The sequence below is a fragment of the Schistocerca piceifrons genome, unplaced genomic scaffold, assembly GCF_021461385.2.
Source record: "Schistocerca piceifrons isolate TAMUIC-IGC-003096 unplaced genomic scaffold, iqSchPice1.1 HiC_scaffold_1772, whole genome shotgun sequence".
In the NCBI taxonomy this organism is placed as follows: Eukaryota; Metazoa; Arthropoda; class Insecta; order Orthoptera; family Acrididae; genus Schistocerca; species Schistocerca piceifrons.
The window spans coordinates 729427-743587 of NW_025727648.1; the positions used below are offsets into that span (position 1 = coordinate 729427).

Sequence of the window (14161 nt, forward strand, 5' to 3'; positions counted from 1 at the left end):
CTAAAATGGCGACGCTACTTCTTGCTGTGTCCCATCGCAAGTTACATTCAAGCCCTTGTGACGCTGATCAAACAAGAGGTTGCAAATCAGCTTCAATCGCTTACTGCCATCTCAGTCGCTTGCAGAAGGTGCCTCACCCTATGTCATACAATGGCGAGTTGCCGCTATTACCAAAGCGGCGGCGGCGCCGACGACGACGACGACGACGACGACGACAACCGCGAGGGTCTCTACCAGGGGTAGAAAATACATCACAAGAACTAAGTATTCCACGTCGGCATTCTCGGGAGACTGCCAAAAGCAGCAGTTTCTGGTGCCTACTTTAATAGCACCATTCGCACTATTCATTTGCGAGAGCATTTCTTAAATACCGAACCCATTCATAATTTTTTATATCCTTGACCGCTTTTTTCGAAAGATCTACGTTAGAAGGGGCTGTTACAAAATACTTTTGCCTCCTGTGAGGATCGAACTCACGACCTCTGGTTTACTAGACCAGCGCTCTGCCACTGAGCTAAGGAGGCGCCGCCTAGTGCACATTTCGGGTACTTCAATCTTATGGACCAGTCAATCGGAGCCCTTCAGCTGGAAACGCACCGCATTAGCGACCATTATTTGTATTTAGTTAGCACAGCTGCTGCTTTCCTACACATCTCACACGATATCGATGTACGCCTAAAATTCCAAAACAACACTTTTATTTCATTTCAGAGCTACTTTCAGCTTCAAAAACCATTCCTCTGATATTCATACGAAGCTAGGCATCGTCGTAACCCGTTACGTTCATTACGCAAGGCTCACGAGAGGGGCGCAGGTTGCATCCGCGTAGACAGAAAATTTTGCGCCGCCCAGCGTGGGGCTCGAGCCCACGACCCTGAGATTAAGAGTCTCATGCTCTACCGACTGAGCTTGCCGTGCTCCACACAACGCGTCACGAGCCATACAGTATTTATGCGACCTGCGACCATCTATGGAAGATCCTTTTGACTACAGCTTATTTCCTGCTGCCACAAATGAGCTACAATTCCTATTCAATGAAATAAATTTTCCGAAAGGCATCAAATCTACTTGAAATGATACGTGGCTATCAGCACCATTATTCAACACACATGCTCGACTGTGCGCAGACGCCTGTGGCGTAGCTCTTGGGTCCTGAGTCAGACGCAGTAGTTCCAAAAATTTCTCCTGATCGGCACTGTGCCGAAAATTTCGCTACACAACCCCTTTGTCTTGCTTGAGCTTCAGATAGACGCCGGTTTTCAGCCAGGAAGCGGACAGCAGCAACTTTCAACTAGATTTGTAGTACTCAAACAACTCAGTAAAACAGCATGCATCTTTTGCAGAACTGGAAAAACTCGACCGTGACAGGATTCGAACCTGCAATCTTCGGATCCGAAGTCCGACGCCTTATCCATTAGGCCACACGGTCACTGGCGCAATATGCTTCCCCACACACACCTCATTGTCGCCATTTGTACGCTTGCCGGAATGAATTTCCCATCTTTGACGCAATTCTCCATCTCCAATTTCAGTACTAAAAAGGCGACGCTACTTCTTGCTGTGTCCCATCGCAAGTTACATTCAAGCCCTTGTGACGCTGATCAAACAAGAGGTTGCAAATCAGCTTCAATCGCTTACTGCCATCTCAGTCGCTTGCACTAGGTGCCTCACCCTATGTCATACAATGGCGAGTTGCCGCTATTACCAAAGCGGCGGCGGCGCCGACGACGACGACGACGACGACGACGACGACGACGACGACGACGACAACCGCGAGGGTCTCTACCAGGGGTAGAAAATACATCACAAGAACTAAGTATTCCACGTCGGCATTCTCCGGAGACTGCCAAAATCAGCAGTTTCTGGTGCCTACTTTAATAGCACCATTCGCACTATTCATTTGCGAGAGCATTTCTTAAATACCGAACCCATTCATAATTTTTTATATCCTTGACCGCTTTTTTCGAAAGATCTACGTTAGAAGGGGCTGTTACAAAATTCTTTTGCCTCCTGTGAGGATCGAACTCACGACCTCTGGTTTACTAGACCAGCGCTCTGCCACTGAGCTAAGGAGGCGCCGCCAAGTGCACATTTCGGGTACTTCAATCTTATGGACCAGTCAATCGGAGCCCTTCAGCTGGAAACGCACCGCATTAGCGACCATTATTTGTATTTAGTTAGCACAGCTGCTGCTTTCCTACACATCTCACACGATATCGATGTACGCCTAAAATTCCAAAACAACACTTTTATTTCATTTCAGAGCTACTTTCAGCTTCAAAAACCATTCCTCTGATATTCATACGAGGCTAGGCATCGTCGTAACCCGTTACGTTCATTACGCAAGGCTCACGAGAGGGGCGCAGGTTGCATCCGCGTAGACAGAAAATTTTGCGCCGCCCAGCGTGGGGCTCGAGCCCACGACCCTGAGATTAAGAGTCTCATGCTCTACCGACTGAGCTTGCCGTGCTCCACACAACGCGTCACGAGCCATACAGTATTTATGCGACCTGCGACCATCTATGGAAGATCCTTTTGACTACAGCTTATTTCCTGCTGCCACAAATGAGCTACAATTCCTATTCAATGAAATAAATTTTCCGAAAGGCATCAAATCTACTTGAAATGATACGTGGCTATCAGCACCATTATTCAACACACATGCTCGACTGTGCGCAGACGCCTGTGGCGTAGCTCTTGGGTCCTGAGTCAGACGCAGTAGTTCCAAAAATCTCTCCTGATCGGCACTGTGCCGAAAATTTCGCTACACAACCCCTTTGTCTTGCTTGAGCTTCAGGTAGACGCCGGTATGCAGCCAGGAAGCGGACAGCAGCAACTTTCAACTAGATTTGTAGTACTCAAACAACTCAGTAAAACAGCATGCATCTTTTGCAGAACTGGAAAAACTCGACCGTGACAGGATTCGAACCTGCAATCTTCGGATCCGAAGTCCGACGCCTTATCCATTAGGCCACACGGTCACTGGCGCAAAATGCTTCCCCACACACACCTCATTGTCGCCATTTGTACGCTTGCCGGAATGAATTTCCCATCTTTGACGCAATTCTCCATCTCCAATTTCAGTACTAAAAAGGCGACGCTACTTCTTGCTGTGTCCCATCGCAAGTTACATTCAAGCCCTTGTGACGCTGATCAAACAAGAGGTTGCAAATCAGCTTCAATCGCTTACTGCCATCTCAGTCGCTTGCACTAGGTGCCTCACCCTATGTCATACAATGGCGAGTTGCCGCTATTACCAAAGCGGCGGCGGCGCCGACGACGACGACGACGACGACGACAACCGCGAGGGTCTCTACCAGGGGTAGAAAATACATCACAAGAACTAAGTATTCCACGTCGGCATTCTCCGGAGACTGCCAAAATCAGCAGTTTCTGGTGCCTACTTTAATAGCACCATTCGCACTATTCATTTGCGAGAGCATTTCTTAAATACCGAACCCATTCATAATTTTTTATATCCTTGACCGCTTTTTTCGAAAGATCTACGTTAGAAGGGGCTGTTACAAAATTCTTTTGCCTCCTGTGAGGATCGAACTCACGACCTCTGGTTTACTAGACCAGCGCTCTGCCACTGAGCTAAGGAGGCGCCGCCTAGTGCACATTTCGGGTACTTCAATTTTATGGACCAGTCAATCGGAGCCCTTCAGCTGGAAACGCACCGCATTAGCGACCATTATTTGTATTTAGTTAGCACAGCTGCTGCTTTCCTACACATCTCACACGATATCGATGTACGCCTAAAATTCCAAAACAACACTTTTATTTCATTTCAGAGCTACTTTCAGCTTCAAAAACCATTCCTCTGATATTCATACGAGGCTAGGCATCGTCGTAACCCGTTACGTTCATTACGCAAGGCTCACGAGAGGGGCGCAGGTTGCATCCGCGTAGACAGAAAATTTTGCGCCGCCCAGCGTGGGGCTCGAGCCCACGACCCTGAGATTAAGAGTCTCATGCTCTAGCGACTGAGCTTGCCGTGCTCCACACAACGCGTCACGAGCCATACAGTATTTATGCGACCTGCGACCATCTATGGAAGATCCTTTTGACTACAGCTTATTTCCTGCTGCCACAAATGAGCTACAATTCCTATTCAATGAAATAAATTTTCCGAAAGGCATCAAATCTACTTGAAATGATACGTGGCTATCAGCACCATTATTCAACACACATGCTCGACTGTGCGCAGACGCCTGTGGCGTAGCTCTTGGGTCCTGAGTCAGACGCAGTAGTTCCAAAATTCTCTCCTGATTGGCACTGTGCCGAAAATTTCGCTACACAACCCCTTTGTCTTGCTTGAGCTTCAGGTAGACGCCGGTATGCAGCCAGGAAGCGGACAGCAGCAACTTTCAACTAGATTTGTAGTACTCAAACAACTCAGTAAAACAGCATGCATCTTTTGCAGAACTGGAAAAACTCGACCGTGACAGGATTCGAACCTGCAATCTTCGGATCCGAAGTCCGACGCCTTATCCATTTTTTTTTTTTTTTTTTTTTTTTTTTTTTTTGTGAAAATTTGTAAAATTTTATTTGACAATAAATATTAATACAAAAGTCTAAAGACAATATTGGTCCAGTTCATTGGCGTTTGCAGTGTAACTCTTGCAAATGTATGGCAAAATACAAATAAAAATTACTAAAATACATTTGTTATTTATTCTAATCATCATAAAAATAAGGAATTCAAATACAAAAATAGAAGTAAAAACAATTAACTTAGGCCAACTGCCTCATTTCTGTAACATTAGCCACAAAAACTTTAGATATCTCAATAATGGTACTGCAATTATTCTAAATAATGCCACTTATGTAATCTCAACACTTGTGGTACCATACTTAAAACAAATTAAACACATTTTTATTTTACTCTCAAATATTTACAGAAAGGGTATGAAATTTGATGGAGTGTAATAATACCCTGGATCATTCTCTCACCATATGAGTGAAATACAATGAGAATTCAAATTTTATTGTAAAATATATTTGAGGCAAAAACTTACATGTCATGGAAAGACAATTTATCACTAACTTTGTATAGAAATCAAGACTTTTTAGGAGGTAGGCATCTGTGATCAGTATCCATTATAAGTCTGGATACTGTGGTTTAAGCCAAAATAGTCATTTTGACTTCCTATTTGGACTGCAACCTTTTTTATGAAACATTCAAACACTACAAATTCCAAATGTTATTTAAGTTTCTGTAATTTCTATAAATTTTCTCACAATCCAGCATGTGTTTCAGATGTCTGAAAAGAACCAGACTACAAAAAAAATATTCCACCACCAATACTTTAGAGTCTTGGTACTTCCCCATGTTTCTTGGAGCTCATTCTATGCATTTAAAACTTATTTGTTCTCAATCATGTAATAGATATGGGTCATGGTTACATATAAATGAAATTCTCATGAAAAAAACATGGAAAGGATTATTTTGTTTGTACTATTAGATTAGGTTTGAGTCCTCCACTGTGTAGTGAGGAGAAAACAGAGACTTCAAGTTCCTGATAACACTTTGTACATTTTATGATGTGTACTGTTTGAACTGTTGTATTTTGTCAGTCACTTGCCTCAGAGCACATGCAATTTTACATAGTTTTGTTCTTAAAAGCAGCACGAGATTGCTCACAATAAAAGAAATTAAGTACTCATTTTTTGTGAATTCTTTGCTCTTTTGTGACAATTACAAGCAACTGTAGATACTAAAGTACAATGCCTAATCACTTAATTTTTTTAACTGTTTCATATGATGTTTTTGCTTAGTGAAATTAATATTTTTAAGAAACATTAAGGTTCCACAAGTACCACATAGCCTTCCCATGCTACCTTCTATGAAGCACAAAACATGAAGTACTAACTAAAATACCTGGCAAGATTCTTAAAAATTATGAAACAATCTTGGGATTGTCTTAAATAATTTTTCATTTAACAAATAGTCTCTTAAAATATACTCCACATTCATGTACATTTCCAGGTAGTTCCATTGGTCCTCTCATACTTTCATCATGCTAATACTTCTGATAGGCTAAGAAGCCTTTAAAAACCACATGAGAACTATTTACTTTCAAACAATGCACACAACAATTTATCAAGTTTCATACTAAAAAATACTGATATTCTATAAACACTGTAACAATGGGACAAACACAGTATCAACATTAACAGGAACAATGCTTAATAGGTGACTATCACAAAAGTGTGTGTACTAATCTTTGAAACAATCTTCCTTAGACAAATGATAGAAGTTTTGCGGTTTCTGCAGGTAAATAGCGAATTTTTCCTATTTCAAGCAATAAATACTTTAATTTTTGTTCTGCTGTGTTTGATCACTTAACCAACTCATTTATTCATTGTGACAGTCATCTTTCACCATTGTAATGGCATGATGTCTCTTTTTACTTCGAATGCACCAAGTTGAGAAATTCTTCCCTGGTTTTTGGATCATCTCTGAAGACTCCAAGCATTGTTGAAGTAACTGTCTTACTGTTAATCTTTTGCACCCCTCTCATCACCATGCACATGTGTACTCCTTCAACAACTACTGCCACACCTGCAGGCTGCACAGCCTTTGTCACAGCAACAGCAATCTGTTTGGTCAGTCTCTCCTGAACTTGTAGTCTACGGCTGTAGATCTCTACTATTCTAGCAAGTTTGCTAAGTCCAAGAATTTTCTTTGTGGGAAGATAACCAATGGACACTTTGCCATAGAATGGCACCAAATGATGTTCACACATTGAGAACATCTCTATATCCTTCACTACAACCATTTCATCATGATCTTCATCAAACACTGCATTATTTAGGACCTCTTCCAGCGACTGGTCGTAGCCCTTGGTGAAGAAGAGCATGGCCTTGGCGGCGCGCTCGGGCGTCTTGAGCAGGCCCTGGCGGTCCGGGTTCTCGCCCAGGGACGACAGCAGCAAGCGGTAGGCCCGCGTCATCTCGGGCAGCAGCGCCTCGCGCGTCGGCGGCCGGTGGTCCAGCTCCAGGTCGTGGTGGAATGTGCAGTGCTCGTGACCTGCTTCAGTGTCCATTATAGCCCGATTCCTGCACTAAAAATACGTAGCAGTTAGAGCAGCGGAGCTATACGTAGTGCCATTAGGCCACACGGTCACTGGCGCAATATGCTTCCCCACACACACCTCATTGTCGCCATTTGTACGCTTGCCGGAATGAATTTCCCATCTTTGACGCAATTCTCCATCTCCAATTTCAGTACTAAAAAGGCGACGCTACTTCTTGCTGTGTCCCATCGCAAGTTACATTCAAGCCCTTGTGACGCTGATCAAACAAGAGGTTGCAAATCAGCTTCAATCGCTTACTGCCATCTCAGTCGCTTGCACTAGGTGCCTCACCCTATGTCATACAATGGCGAGTTGCCGCTATTACCAAAGCGGCGGCGGCGCCGACGACGACGACGACGACGACGACGACGACGACGACGACGACAACCGCGAGGGTCTCTACCAGGGGTAGAAAATACATCACAAGAACTAAGTATTCCACGTCGGCATTCTCCGGAGACTGCCAAAAGCAGCAGTTTCTGGTGCCTACTTTAATAGCACCATTCGCACTATTCATTTGCGAGAGCATTTCTTAAATACCGAACCCATTCATAATTTTTTATATCCTTGACCGCTTTTTTCGAAAGATCTACGTTAGAAGGGGCTGTTACAAAATTCTTTTGCCTCCTGTGAGGATCGAACTCACGACCTCTGGTTTACTCGACCAGCACTCTGCCACTGAGCTAAGGAGGCGCCGCCTAGTGCACATTTCGGGTACTTCAATCTTATGGACCAGTCAATCGGAGCCCTTCAGCTGGAAACGCACCGCATTAGCGACCATTATTTGTATTTAGTTAGCACAGCTGCTGCTTTCCTGCACATCTCACACGATATCGATGTACGCCTAAAATTCCAAAACAACACTTTTATTTCATTTCAGAGCTACTTTCAGCTTCAAAAACCATTCCTCTGATATTCATACGAAGCTAGGCATCGTCGTAACCCGTTACGTTCATTACGCAAGGCTCACGAGAGGGGCGCAGGTTGCATCCGCGTAGACAGAAAATTTTGCGCCGCCCAGCGTGGGGCTCGAACCCACGACCCTGAGATTAAGAGTCTCATGCTCTACCGACTGAGCTTGCCGTGCTCCACACAACGCGTCACGAGCCATACAGTATTTATGCGACCTGCGACCATCTATGGAAGATCCTTTTGACTACAGCTTATTTCCTGCTGCCACAAATGAGCTACAATTCCTATTCAATGAAATAAATTTTCCGAAAGGCATCAAATCTACTTGAAATGATACGTGGCTATCAGCACCATTATTCAACACACATGCTCGACTGTGCGCAGACGCCTGTGGCGTAGCTCTTGGGTCCTGTTCCAAAAATCTCTCCTGATCGGCACTGTGCCGAAAATTTCGCTACACAACCCCTTTGTCTTGCTTGAGCTTCAGGTAGACGCCGGTTTGCAGCCAGGAAGCGGACAGCAGCAACTTTCAACTAGATTTGTAGTACTCAAACAACTCAGTAAAACAGCATGCATCTTTTGCAGAACTGGAAAAACTCGACCGTGACAGGATTCGAACCTGCAATCTTCGGATCCGAAGTCCGACGCCTTATCCATTAGGCCACACGGTCACTGGCGCAATATGCTTCCCCACACACACCTCATTGTCGCCATTTGTACGCTTGCCGGAATGAATTTCCCATCTTTGACGCAATTCTCCATCTCCAATTTCAGTACTAAAAAGGCGACGCTACTTCTTGCCGTGTCCCATCGCAAGTTACATTCAAGCCCTTGTGACGCTGATCAAACAAGAGGTTGCAAATCAGCTTCAATCGCTTACTGCCATCTCAGTCGCTTGCAGAAGGTGCCTCACCCTATGTCATACAATGGCGAGTTGCCGCTATTACCAAAGCGGCGCCGACGACGACGACGACGACGACGACAACCGCGAGGGTCTCTACCAGGGGTAGAAAATACATCACAAGAACTAAGTATTCCACGTCGGCATTCTCCAGAGACTGCCAAAAGCAGCAGTTTCTGGTGCCTACTTTAATAGCACCATTCGCACTATTCATTTGCGAGAGCATTTCTTAAATACCGAACCCATTCATAATTTTTTATATCCTTGACCGCTTTTTTCGAAAGATCTACGTTAGAAGGGGCTGTTACAAAATTCTTTTGCCTCGTGTGAGGATCGAACTCACGACCTTTGGTTTACTAGACCAGCACTCTGCCACTGAGCTAAGGAGGCGCCGCCTAGTGCACATTTCGGGTACTTCAATCTTATGGACCAGTCAATTGGAGCCCTTCAGCTGGAAACGCACCGCATTAGCGACCATTATTTGTATTTAGTTAGCACAGCTGCTGCTTTCCTACACATCTCACACGATATCGATGTACGCCTAAAATTCCAAAACAACACTTTTATTTCATTTCAGAGCTACTTTCAGCTTCAAAAACCATTCCTCTGATATTCATACGAAGCTAGGCATCGTCGTAACCCGTTACGTTCATTACGCAAGGCTCACGAGAGGGGCGCAGGTTGCATCCGCGTAGACAGAAAATTTTGCGCCGCCCAGCGTGGGGCTCGAATCCACGACCCTGAGATTAAGAGTCTCATGCTCTACCGACTGAGCTTGCCGTGCTCCACACAACGCGTCACGAGCCATACAGTATTTATGCGACCTGCGACCATCTATGGAAGATCCTTTTGACTACAGCTTATTTCCTGCTGCCACAAATGAGCTACAATTCCTATTCAATAAAATAAATTTTCCGAAAGGCATCAAATCTACTTGAAATGATACGTGGCTATCAGCACCATTATTCAACACACATGCTCGACTGTGCGCAGACGCCTGTGGCGTAGCTCTTGGGTCCTGTTCCAAAAATCTCTCCTGATCGGCACTGTGCCGAAAATTTCGCTACACAACCCCTTTGTCTTGCTTGAGCTTCAGGTAGACGCCGGTTTGCAGCCAGGAAGCGGACAGCAGCAACTTTCAACTAGATTTGTAGTACTCAAACAACTCAGTAAAACAGCATGCATCTTTTGCAGAACTGGAAAAACTCGACCGTGACAGGATTCGAACCTGCAATCTTCGGATCCGAAGTCCGACGCCTTATCCATTAGGCCACACGGTCACTGGCGCAATATGCTTCCCCACACACACCTCATTGTCGCCATTTGTACGCTTGCCGGAATGAATTTCCCATCTTTGACGCAATTCTCCATCTCCAATTTCAGTACTAAAAAGGCGACGCTACTTCTTGCTGTGTCCCATCGCAAGTTACATTCAAGCCCTTGTGACGCTGATCAAACAAGAGGTTGAAAATCAGCTTCAATCGCTTACTGCCATCTCAGTCGCTTGCAGGAGGTGCCTCACCCTATGTCATACAATGGCGAGTTGCCGCTATTACCAAAGCGGCGGCGGCGCCGGACGACGACGACGACGACGACGACGACGACGACAACCGCGAGGGTCTCTACCAGGGGTAGAAAATACATCACAAGAACTAAGTATTCCACGTCGGCATTCTCCGGAGACTGCCAAAAGCAGCAGTTTCTGGTGCCTACTTTAACAGCACCATTCGCACTATTCATTTGCGAGAGCAATTCTTAAATACCGCACCCATTCATAATTTTTTATATCCTTGACCGCTTTTTTCGAAAGGGCTACGGTAGAAGGGGCTGTTACAAAATTCATTTGCCTCCTGTGAGGATCGAACTCACGACCTCTGGTTTACTAGACCAGCGCTCTGCCACTGAGCAAAGGAGGCGCCGCCTAGCGCCCTTTTCGGGTACTTTATTCTTATGGACTAGTGAATCGGAGCCCTTCAGCTGGAAACGCACCGCATTAGCGACCATTACTTGCATTTAGTTAGCACAGCTGCTGCTTTCCTACACATCTCACACGATATCGATGTACGCCTAAAATTCCAAAAAAACACATTTATTTCATTTCAGAGTTACTTTCAGCTTCAAAAACCATTCCTCTGATATTCATAAGAAGCTAGGCATCGTCGTAACCCGTTACGTTCATTACGCAAGGCTCACGAGAGGGGCGCAGGTTGCATCCGCGTAGACACAAAATTTAGCGCCGCCCAGCGTGGGGCTCGAACCCACGACCCTGAGATTAAGAGTCTCACGCTCTACCGACTGAGCTAGACGGGCTCCACACAACGCGTTACGAGCCATACAGTATTTATGCGACCTGCGACCATCTATGGAAGATCCTTTTGACTACAGCTTATTTCCTGCTGCCACAAATGAGCTACAATCATATTCAATGGAAAATTGTCTCCGAAAGGCATCAAATCTACTTGAAATGATACGTGGCTATCAGCACCATTATTCAACACACATGCTCGACAGTGCGCAGACGCCTGTGGCGTAGCTCTTGGGTCCTGAGTCAGATGCAGTAGTTCCAAAAGAACTCTCCTGATCGGCACTGTGCCGAAAATTTCGCTACACAACCCCTTTGTCTTGCTTGAGCTTCAGGTAGGCGCCGGTTTGCAGCCAGGAAGCGGACAGCAGCAACTTTCAACTAATTTTGTACTACTCAAACAACACAGTAAAACAGCATGCATCATTTGCAGAACTGGAAAAACTCGACCGTGACAGGATTCGAACCTGCAATCTTCGGATCCGAAGTCCGACGATTTATCCATTAGGCCACACGGTCACTGGCGCAATATGCGTCCCCACACACACCTCATTTTCGCCATTTGTACGCTTGCCGGAATGAATTTCCCATCTTTGACGCAATCCTCCATCTCCAATTTCAGTACTAAAAAGGCGACGCTACTTCTTGCTGTGTCCCATCGCAAGTAACATTCAAGCCTTTATGACGCTGATCAAACAAGAGGTTGCAAATCAGCTTCAATCGCTTACTGCCATCTCTGTCGGTTGCAGAAGGTACCTCACCCTATGACATACAATGGCGAGTTGCCGCTATTACCAAAGCGGCGGCGGCGCCGACGACGACGACGACGACGACGACGACGACGACGACGACGACAACCGCGAGGGTCTCTACCAGGGGTAGAAAATACATCACAAGAACTAAGTATTTCACGTCGGCATTCTCCGGAGACTGCCAAAAGCAGCAGCTTCTGGTGCCTACTTTAATAGCACCATTCGCACTATTCATTTGCGAGAGCATTTCTTAAATACCGAACCCATTCATAATTTTTTATATCCTTGACCGCTTTTTTCGAAAGATCTACGTTAGAAGGGGCTGTTACAAAATTCTTTTGCCTCCTGTGAGGATCGAACTCACGACCTCTGGTTTACTAGACCAGCGCTCTGAAACTGAGCTAAGGAGGCGCCGCCTAGTGCGCATTTCGGGTACTTCAATCTTATGGACCAGTCAATCGGAGCCCTTCAGCTGGAAACGCACCGCATTAGCGACCATTATTTGTATTTAGTTAGCACAGCTGCTGCTTTCCTACACATCTCACACGATATCGATGTACGCCTAAAATTCCAAAACAACACTTTTATTTCATTTCAGAGCTAGTTTCAGTTTCAAAAACCATTCCTCTGATATTCATACGAAGCTAGGCATCGTCGTAACCCGTTACGTTCATTACGCAAGGCTCACGAGAGGGGCGCAGGTTGCATCCGCGTAGACACAAAATTTTGAGCCGCCCAGCGTGGGGCTCGAACCCACGACCCTGAGATTAAGAGTCTCATGCTCTACCGACTGAGCTTGCCGTGCTCCACACAACGCGTCACGAGCCATACAGTATTTATGCGACCTGCGACCATCTATGGAAGATCCTTTTGACTACAGCTTATTTCCTGCTGCCACAAATGAGCTACAATTCCTATTCAATGAAATAAATTTTCCGAAAGGCATCAAATCTACTTGAAATGATACGTGGCTATCAGCACCATTATTCAACACACATGCTCGACTGTGCGCAGACGCCTGTGGCGTAGCTCTTGGGTCCTGTTCCAAAAATCTCTCCTGATCGGCACTGTGCCGAAAATTTCGCTACACAACCCCTTTGTCTTGCTTGAGCTTCAGGTAGACGCCGGTTTGCAGCCAGGAAGCGGACAGCAGCAACTTTCAACTAGATTTGTAGTACTCAAACAACTCAGTAAAACAGCATGCATCTTTTGCAGAACTGGAAAAACTCGACCGTGACAGGATTCGAACCTGCAATCTTCGGATCCGAAGTCCGACGCCTTATCCATTAGGCCACACGGTCACTGGCGCAATATGCTTCCCCACACACACCTCATTGTCGCCATTTGTACGCTTGCCGGAATAAATTTCCCATCTTTGACGCAATTCTCCATCTCCAATTTCAGTACTAAAAAGGCGACGCTACTTCTTGCCGTGTCCCATCGCAAGTTACATTCAAGCCCTTGTGACGCTGATCAAACAAGAGGTTGCAAATCAGCTTCAATCGCTTACTGCCATCTCTGTCGGTTGCAGAAGGTACCTCACCCTATGTCATACAATGGCGAGTTGCCGCTATTACCAAAGCGGCGGCGGCGCCGACGACGACGACGACGATGACGACCGCGAGGGTCTCTACCAGGGGTAGAAAATACATCACAAGAACCAAGTATTTCACGTCGGCATTCTCCGGAGACTGCCAAAAGCAGCAGTTTCCGGTGCCTACTTTAATAGCACCATTCGCACTATTCTTTTGCGAGAGCAATTCTTAAATACCGCACCCATTCATAATTTTTTATATCCTTGACCGCTTTTTTCGAAAGGGCTACGGTAGAAGGGGCTGTTACAAAATTCATTTGCCTCCTGTGAGGATCGAACTCACGACCTCTGGTTTACTAGACCAGCGCTCTGCCACTGAGCAAAGGAGGCGCCGCCTAGCGCCCTTTTCGGGTACTTTATTCTTATGGACTAGTGAATCGGAGCCCTTCAGCTGGAAACGCACCGCATTAGCGACCATTACTTGCATTTAGTTAGCACAGCTGCTGCTTTCCTACACATCTCACACGATATCGATGTACGCCTAAAATTCCAAAAAAACACATTTATTTCATTTCAGAGTTACTTTCAGCTTCAAAAACCATTCCTCTGATATTCATAAGAAGCTAGGCATCGTCGTAACCCGTTACGTTCATTACGCAAGGCTCACGAGAGGGGCGC

The 14161-nt window shown here is 45.6% G+C and overlaps 1 protein-coding gene and 20 non-coding genes across 21 annotated transcripts; all 21 read right to left on the minus strand.

Moving 5' to 3' along the window:
* Positions 1-452: 452 nt before the first annotated feature.
* Trnat-agu lies at positions 453-524 on the minus strand. Its single transcript has one exon. It is a non-coding gene; the product is annotated as a tRNA-Thr (tRNA).
* A 321-nt stretch (positions 525-845) lies between these two features.
* Positions 846-918, minus strand: Trnak-cuu. Its single transcript has one exon. It is a non-coding gene; the product is annotated as a tRNA-Lys (tRNA).
* Positions 919-1356: 438 nt separating this feature from the next.
* Trnar-ucg lies at positions 1357-1429 on the minus strand. The gene has a single exon. It is a non-coding gene; the product is annotated as a tRNA-Arg (tRNA).
* A 575-nt stretch (positions 1430-2004) lies between these two features.
* On the minus strand, positions 2005-2076 carry Trnat-agu. Its single transcript has one exon. It is a non-coding gene; the product is annotated as a tRNA-Thr (tRNA).
* Positions 2077-2397: 321 nt separating this feature from the next.
* Positions 2398-2470, minus strand: Trnak-cuu. Its single transcript has one exon. It is a non-coding gene; the product is annotated as a tRNA-Lys (tRNA).
* Positions 2471-2908: 438 nt separating this feature from the next.
* Positions 2909-2981, minus strand: Trnar-ucg. Its single transcript has one exon. It is a non-coding gene; the product is annotated as a tRNA-Arg (tRNA).
* A 554-nt stretch (positions 2982-3535) lies between these two features.
* Trnat-agu lies at positions 3536-3607 on the minus strand. The gene has a single exon. It is a non-coding gene; the product is annotated as a tRNA-Thr (tRNA).
* A 934-nt stretch (positions 3608-4541) lies between these two features.
* On the minus strand, positions 4542-7052 carry LOC124739160 (GTP cyclohydrolase 1). Its single transcript, XM_047248609.1, has one exon. The coding sequence runs from the start codon at positions 7050-7052 to the stop codon at positions 6414-6416; it is 639 nt and encodes a 212-aa protein (XP_047104565.1). The 3' UTR covers positions 4542-6413.
* A 651-nt stretch (positions 7053-7703) lies between these two features.
* Positions 7704-7775, minus strand: Trnat-agu. Its single transcript has one exon. It is a non-coding gene; the product is annotated as a tRNA-Thr (tRNA).
* A 321-nt stretch (positions 7776-8096) lies between these two features.
* Trnak-cuu lies at positions 8097-8169 on the minus strand. Its single transcript has one exon. It is a non-coding gene; the product is annotated as a tRNA-Lys (tRNA).
* Positions 8170-8592: 423 nt separating this feature from the next.
* On the minus strand, positions 8593-8665 carry Trnar-ucg. The gene has a single exon. It is a non-coding gene; the product is annotated as a tRNA-Arg (tRNA).
* Positions 8666-9213: 548 nt separating this feature from the next.
* On the minus strand, positions 9214-9285 carry Trnat-agu. Its single transcript has one exon. It is a non-coding gene; the product is annotated as a tRNA-Thr (tRNA).
* A 321-nt stretch (positions 9286-9606) lies between these two features.
* On the minus strand, positions 9607-9679 carry Trnak-cuu. Its single transcript has one exon. It is a non-coding gene; the product is annotated as a tRNA-Lys (tRNA).
* Positions 9680-10102: 423 nt separating this feature from the next.
* Trnar-ucg lies at positions 10103-10175 on the minus strand. The gene has a single exon. It is a non-coding gene; the product is annotated as a tRNA-Arg (tRNA).
* Positions 10176-10739: 564 nt separating this feature from the next.
* On the minus strand, positions 10740-10811 carry Trnat-agu. Its single transcript has one exon. It is a non-coding gene; the product is annotated as a tRNA-Thr (tRNA).
* Positions 10812-11132: 321 nt separating this feature from the next.
* Trnak-cuu lies at positions 11133-11205 on the minus strand. The gene has a single exon. It is a non-coding gene; the product is annotated as a tRNA-Lys (tRNA).
* Positions 11206-11643: 438 nt separating this feature from the next.
* Positions 11644-11716, minus strand: Trnar-ucg. Its single transcript has one exon. It is a non-coding gene; the product is annotated as a tRNA-Arg (tRNA).
* Positions 11717-12288: 572 nt separating this feature from the next.
* Trnat-agu lies at positions 12289-12360 on the minus strand. The gene has a single exon. It is a non-coding gene; the product is annotated as a tRNA-Thr (tRNA).
* A 321-nt stretch (positions 12361-12681) lies between these two features.
* Positions 12682-12754, minus strand: Trnak-cuu. Its single transcript has one exon. It is a non-coding gene; the product is annotated as a tRNA-Lys (tRNA).
* A 423-nt stretch (positions 12755-13177) lies between these two features.
* Trnar-ucg lies at positions 13178-13250 on the minus strand. Its single transcript has one exon. It is a non-coding gene; the product is annotated as a tRNA-Arg (tRNA).
* Positions 13251-13801: 551 nt separating this feature from the next.
* On the minus strand, positions 13802-13873 carry Trnat-agu. The gene has a single exon. It is a non-coding gene; the product is annotated as a tRNA-Thr (tRNA).
* Between the last annotated feature and the right edge of the window lie 288 nt (positions 13874-14161).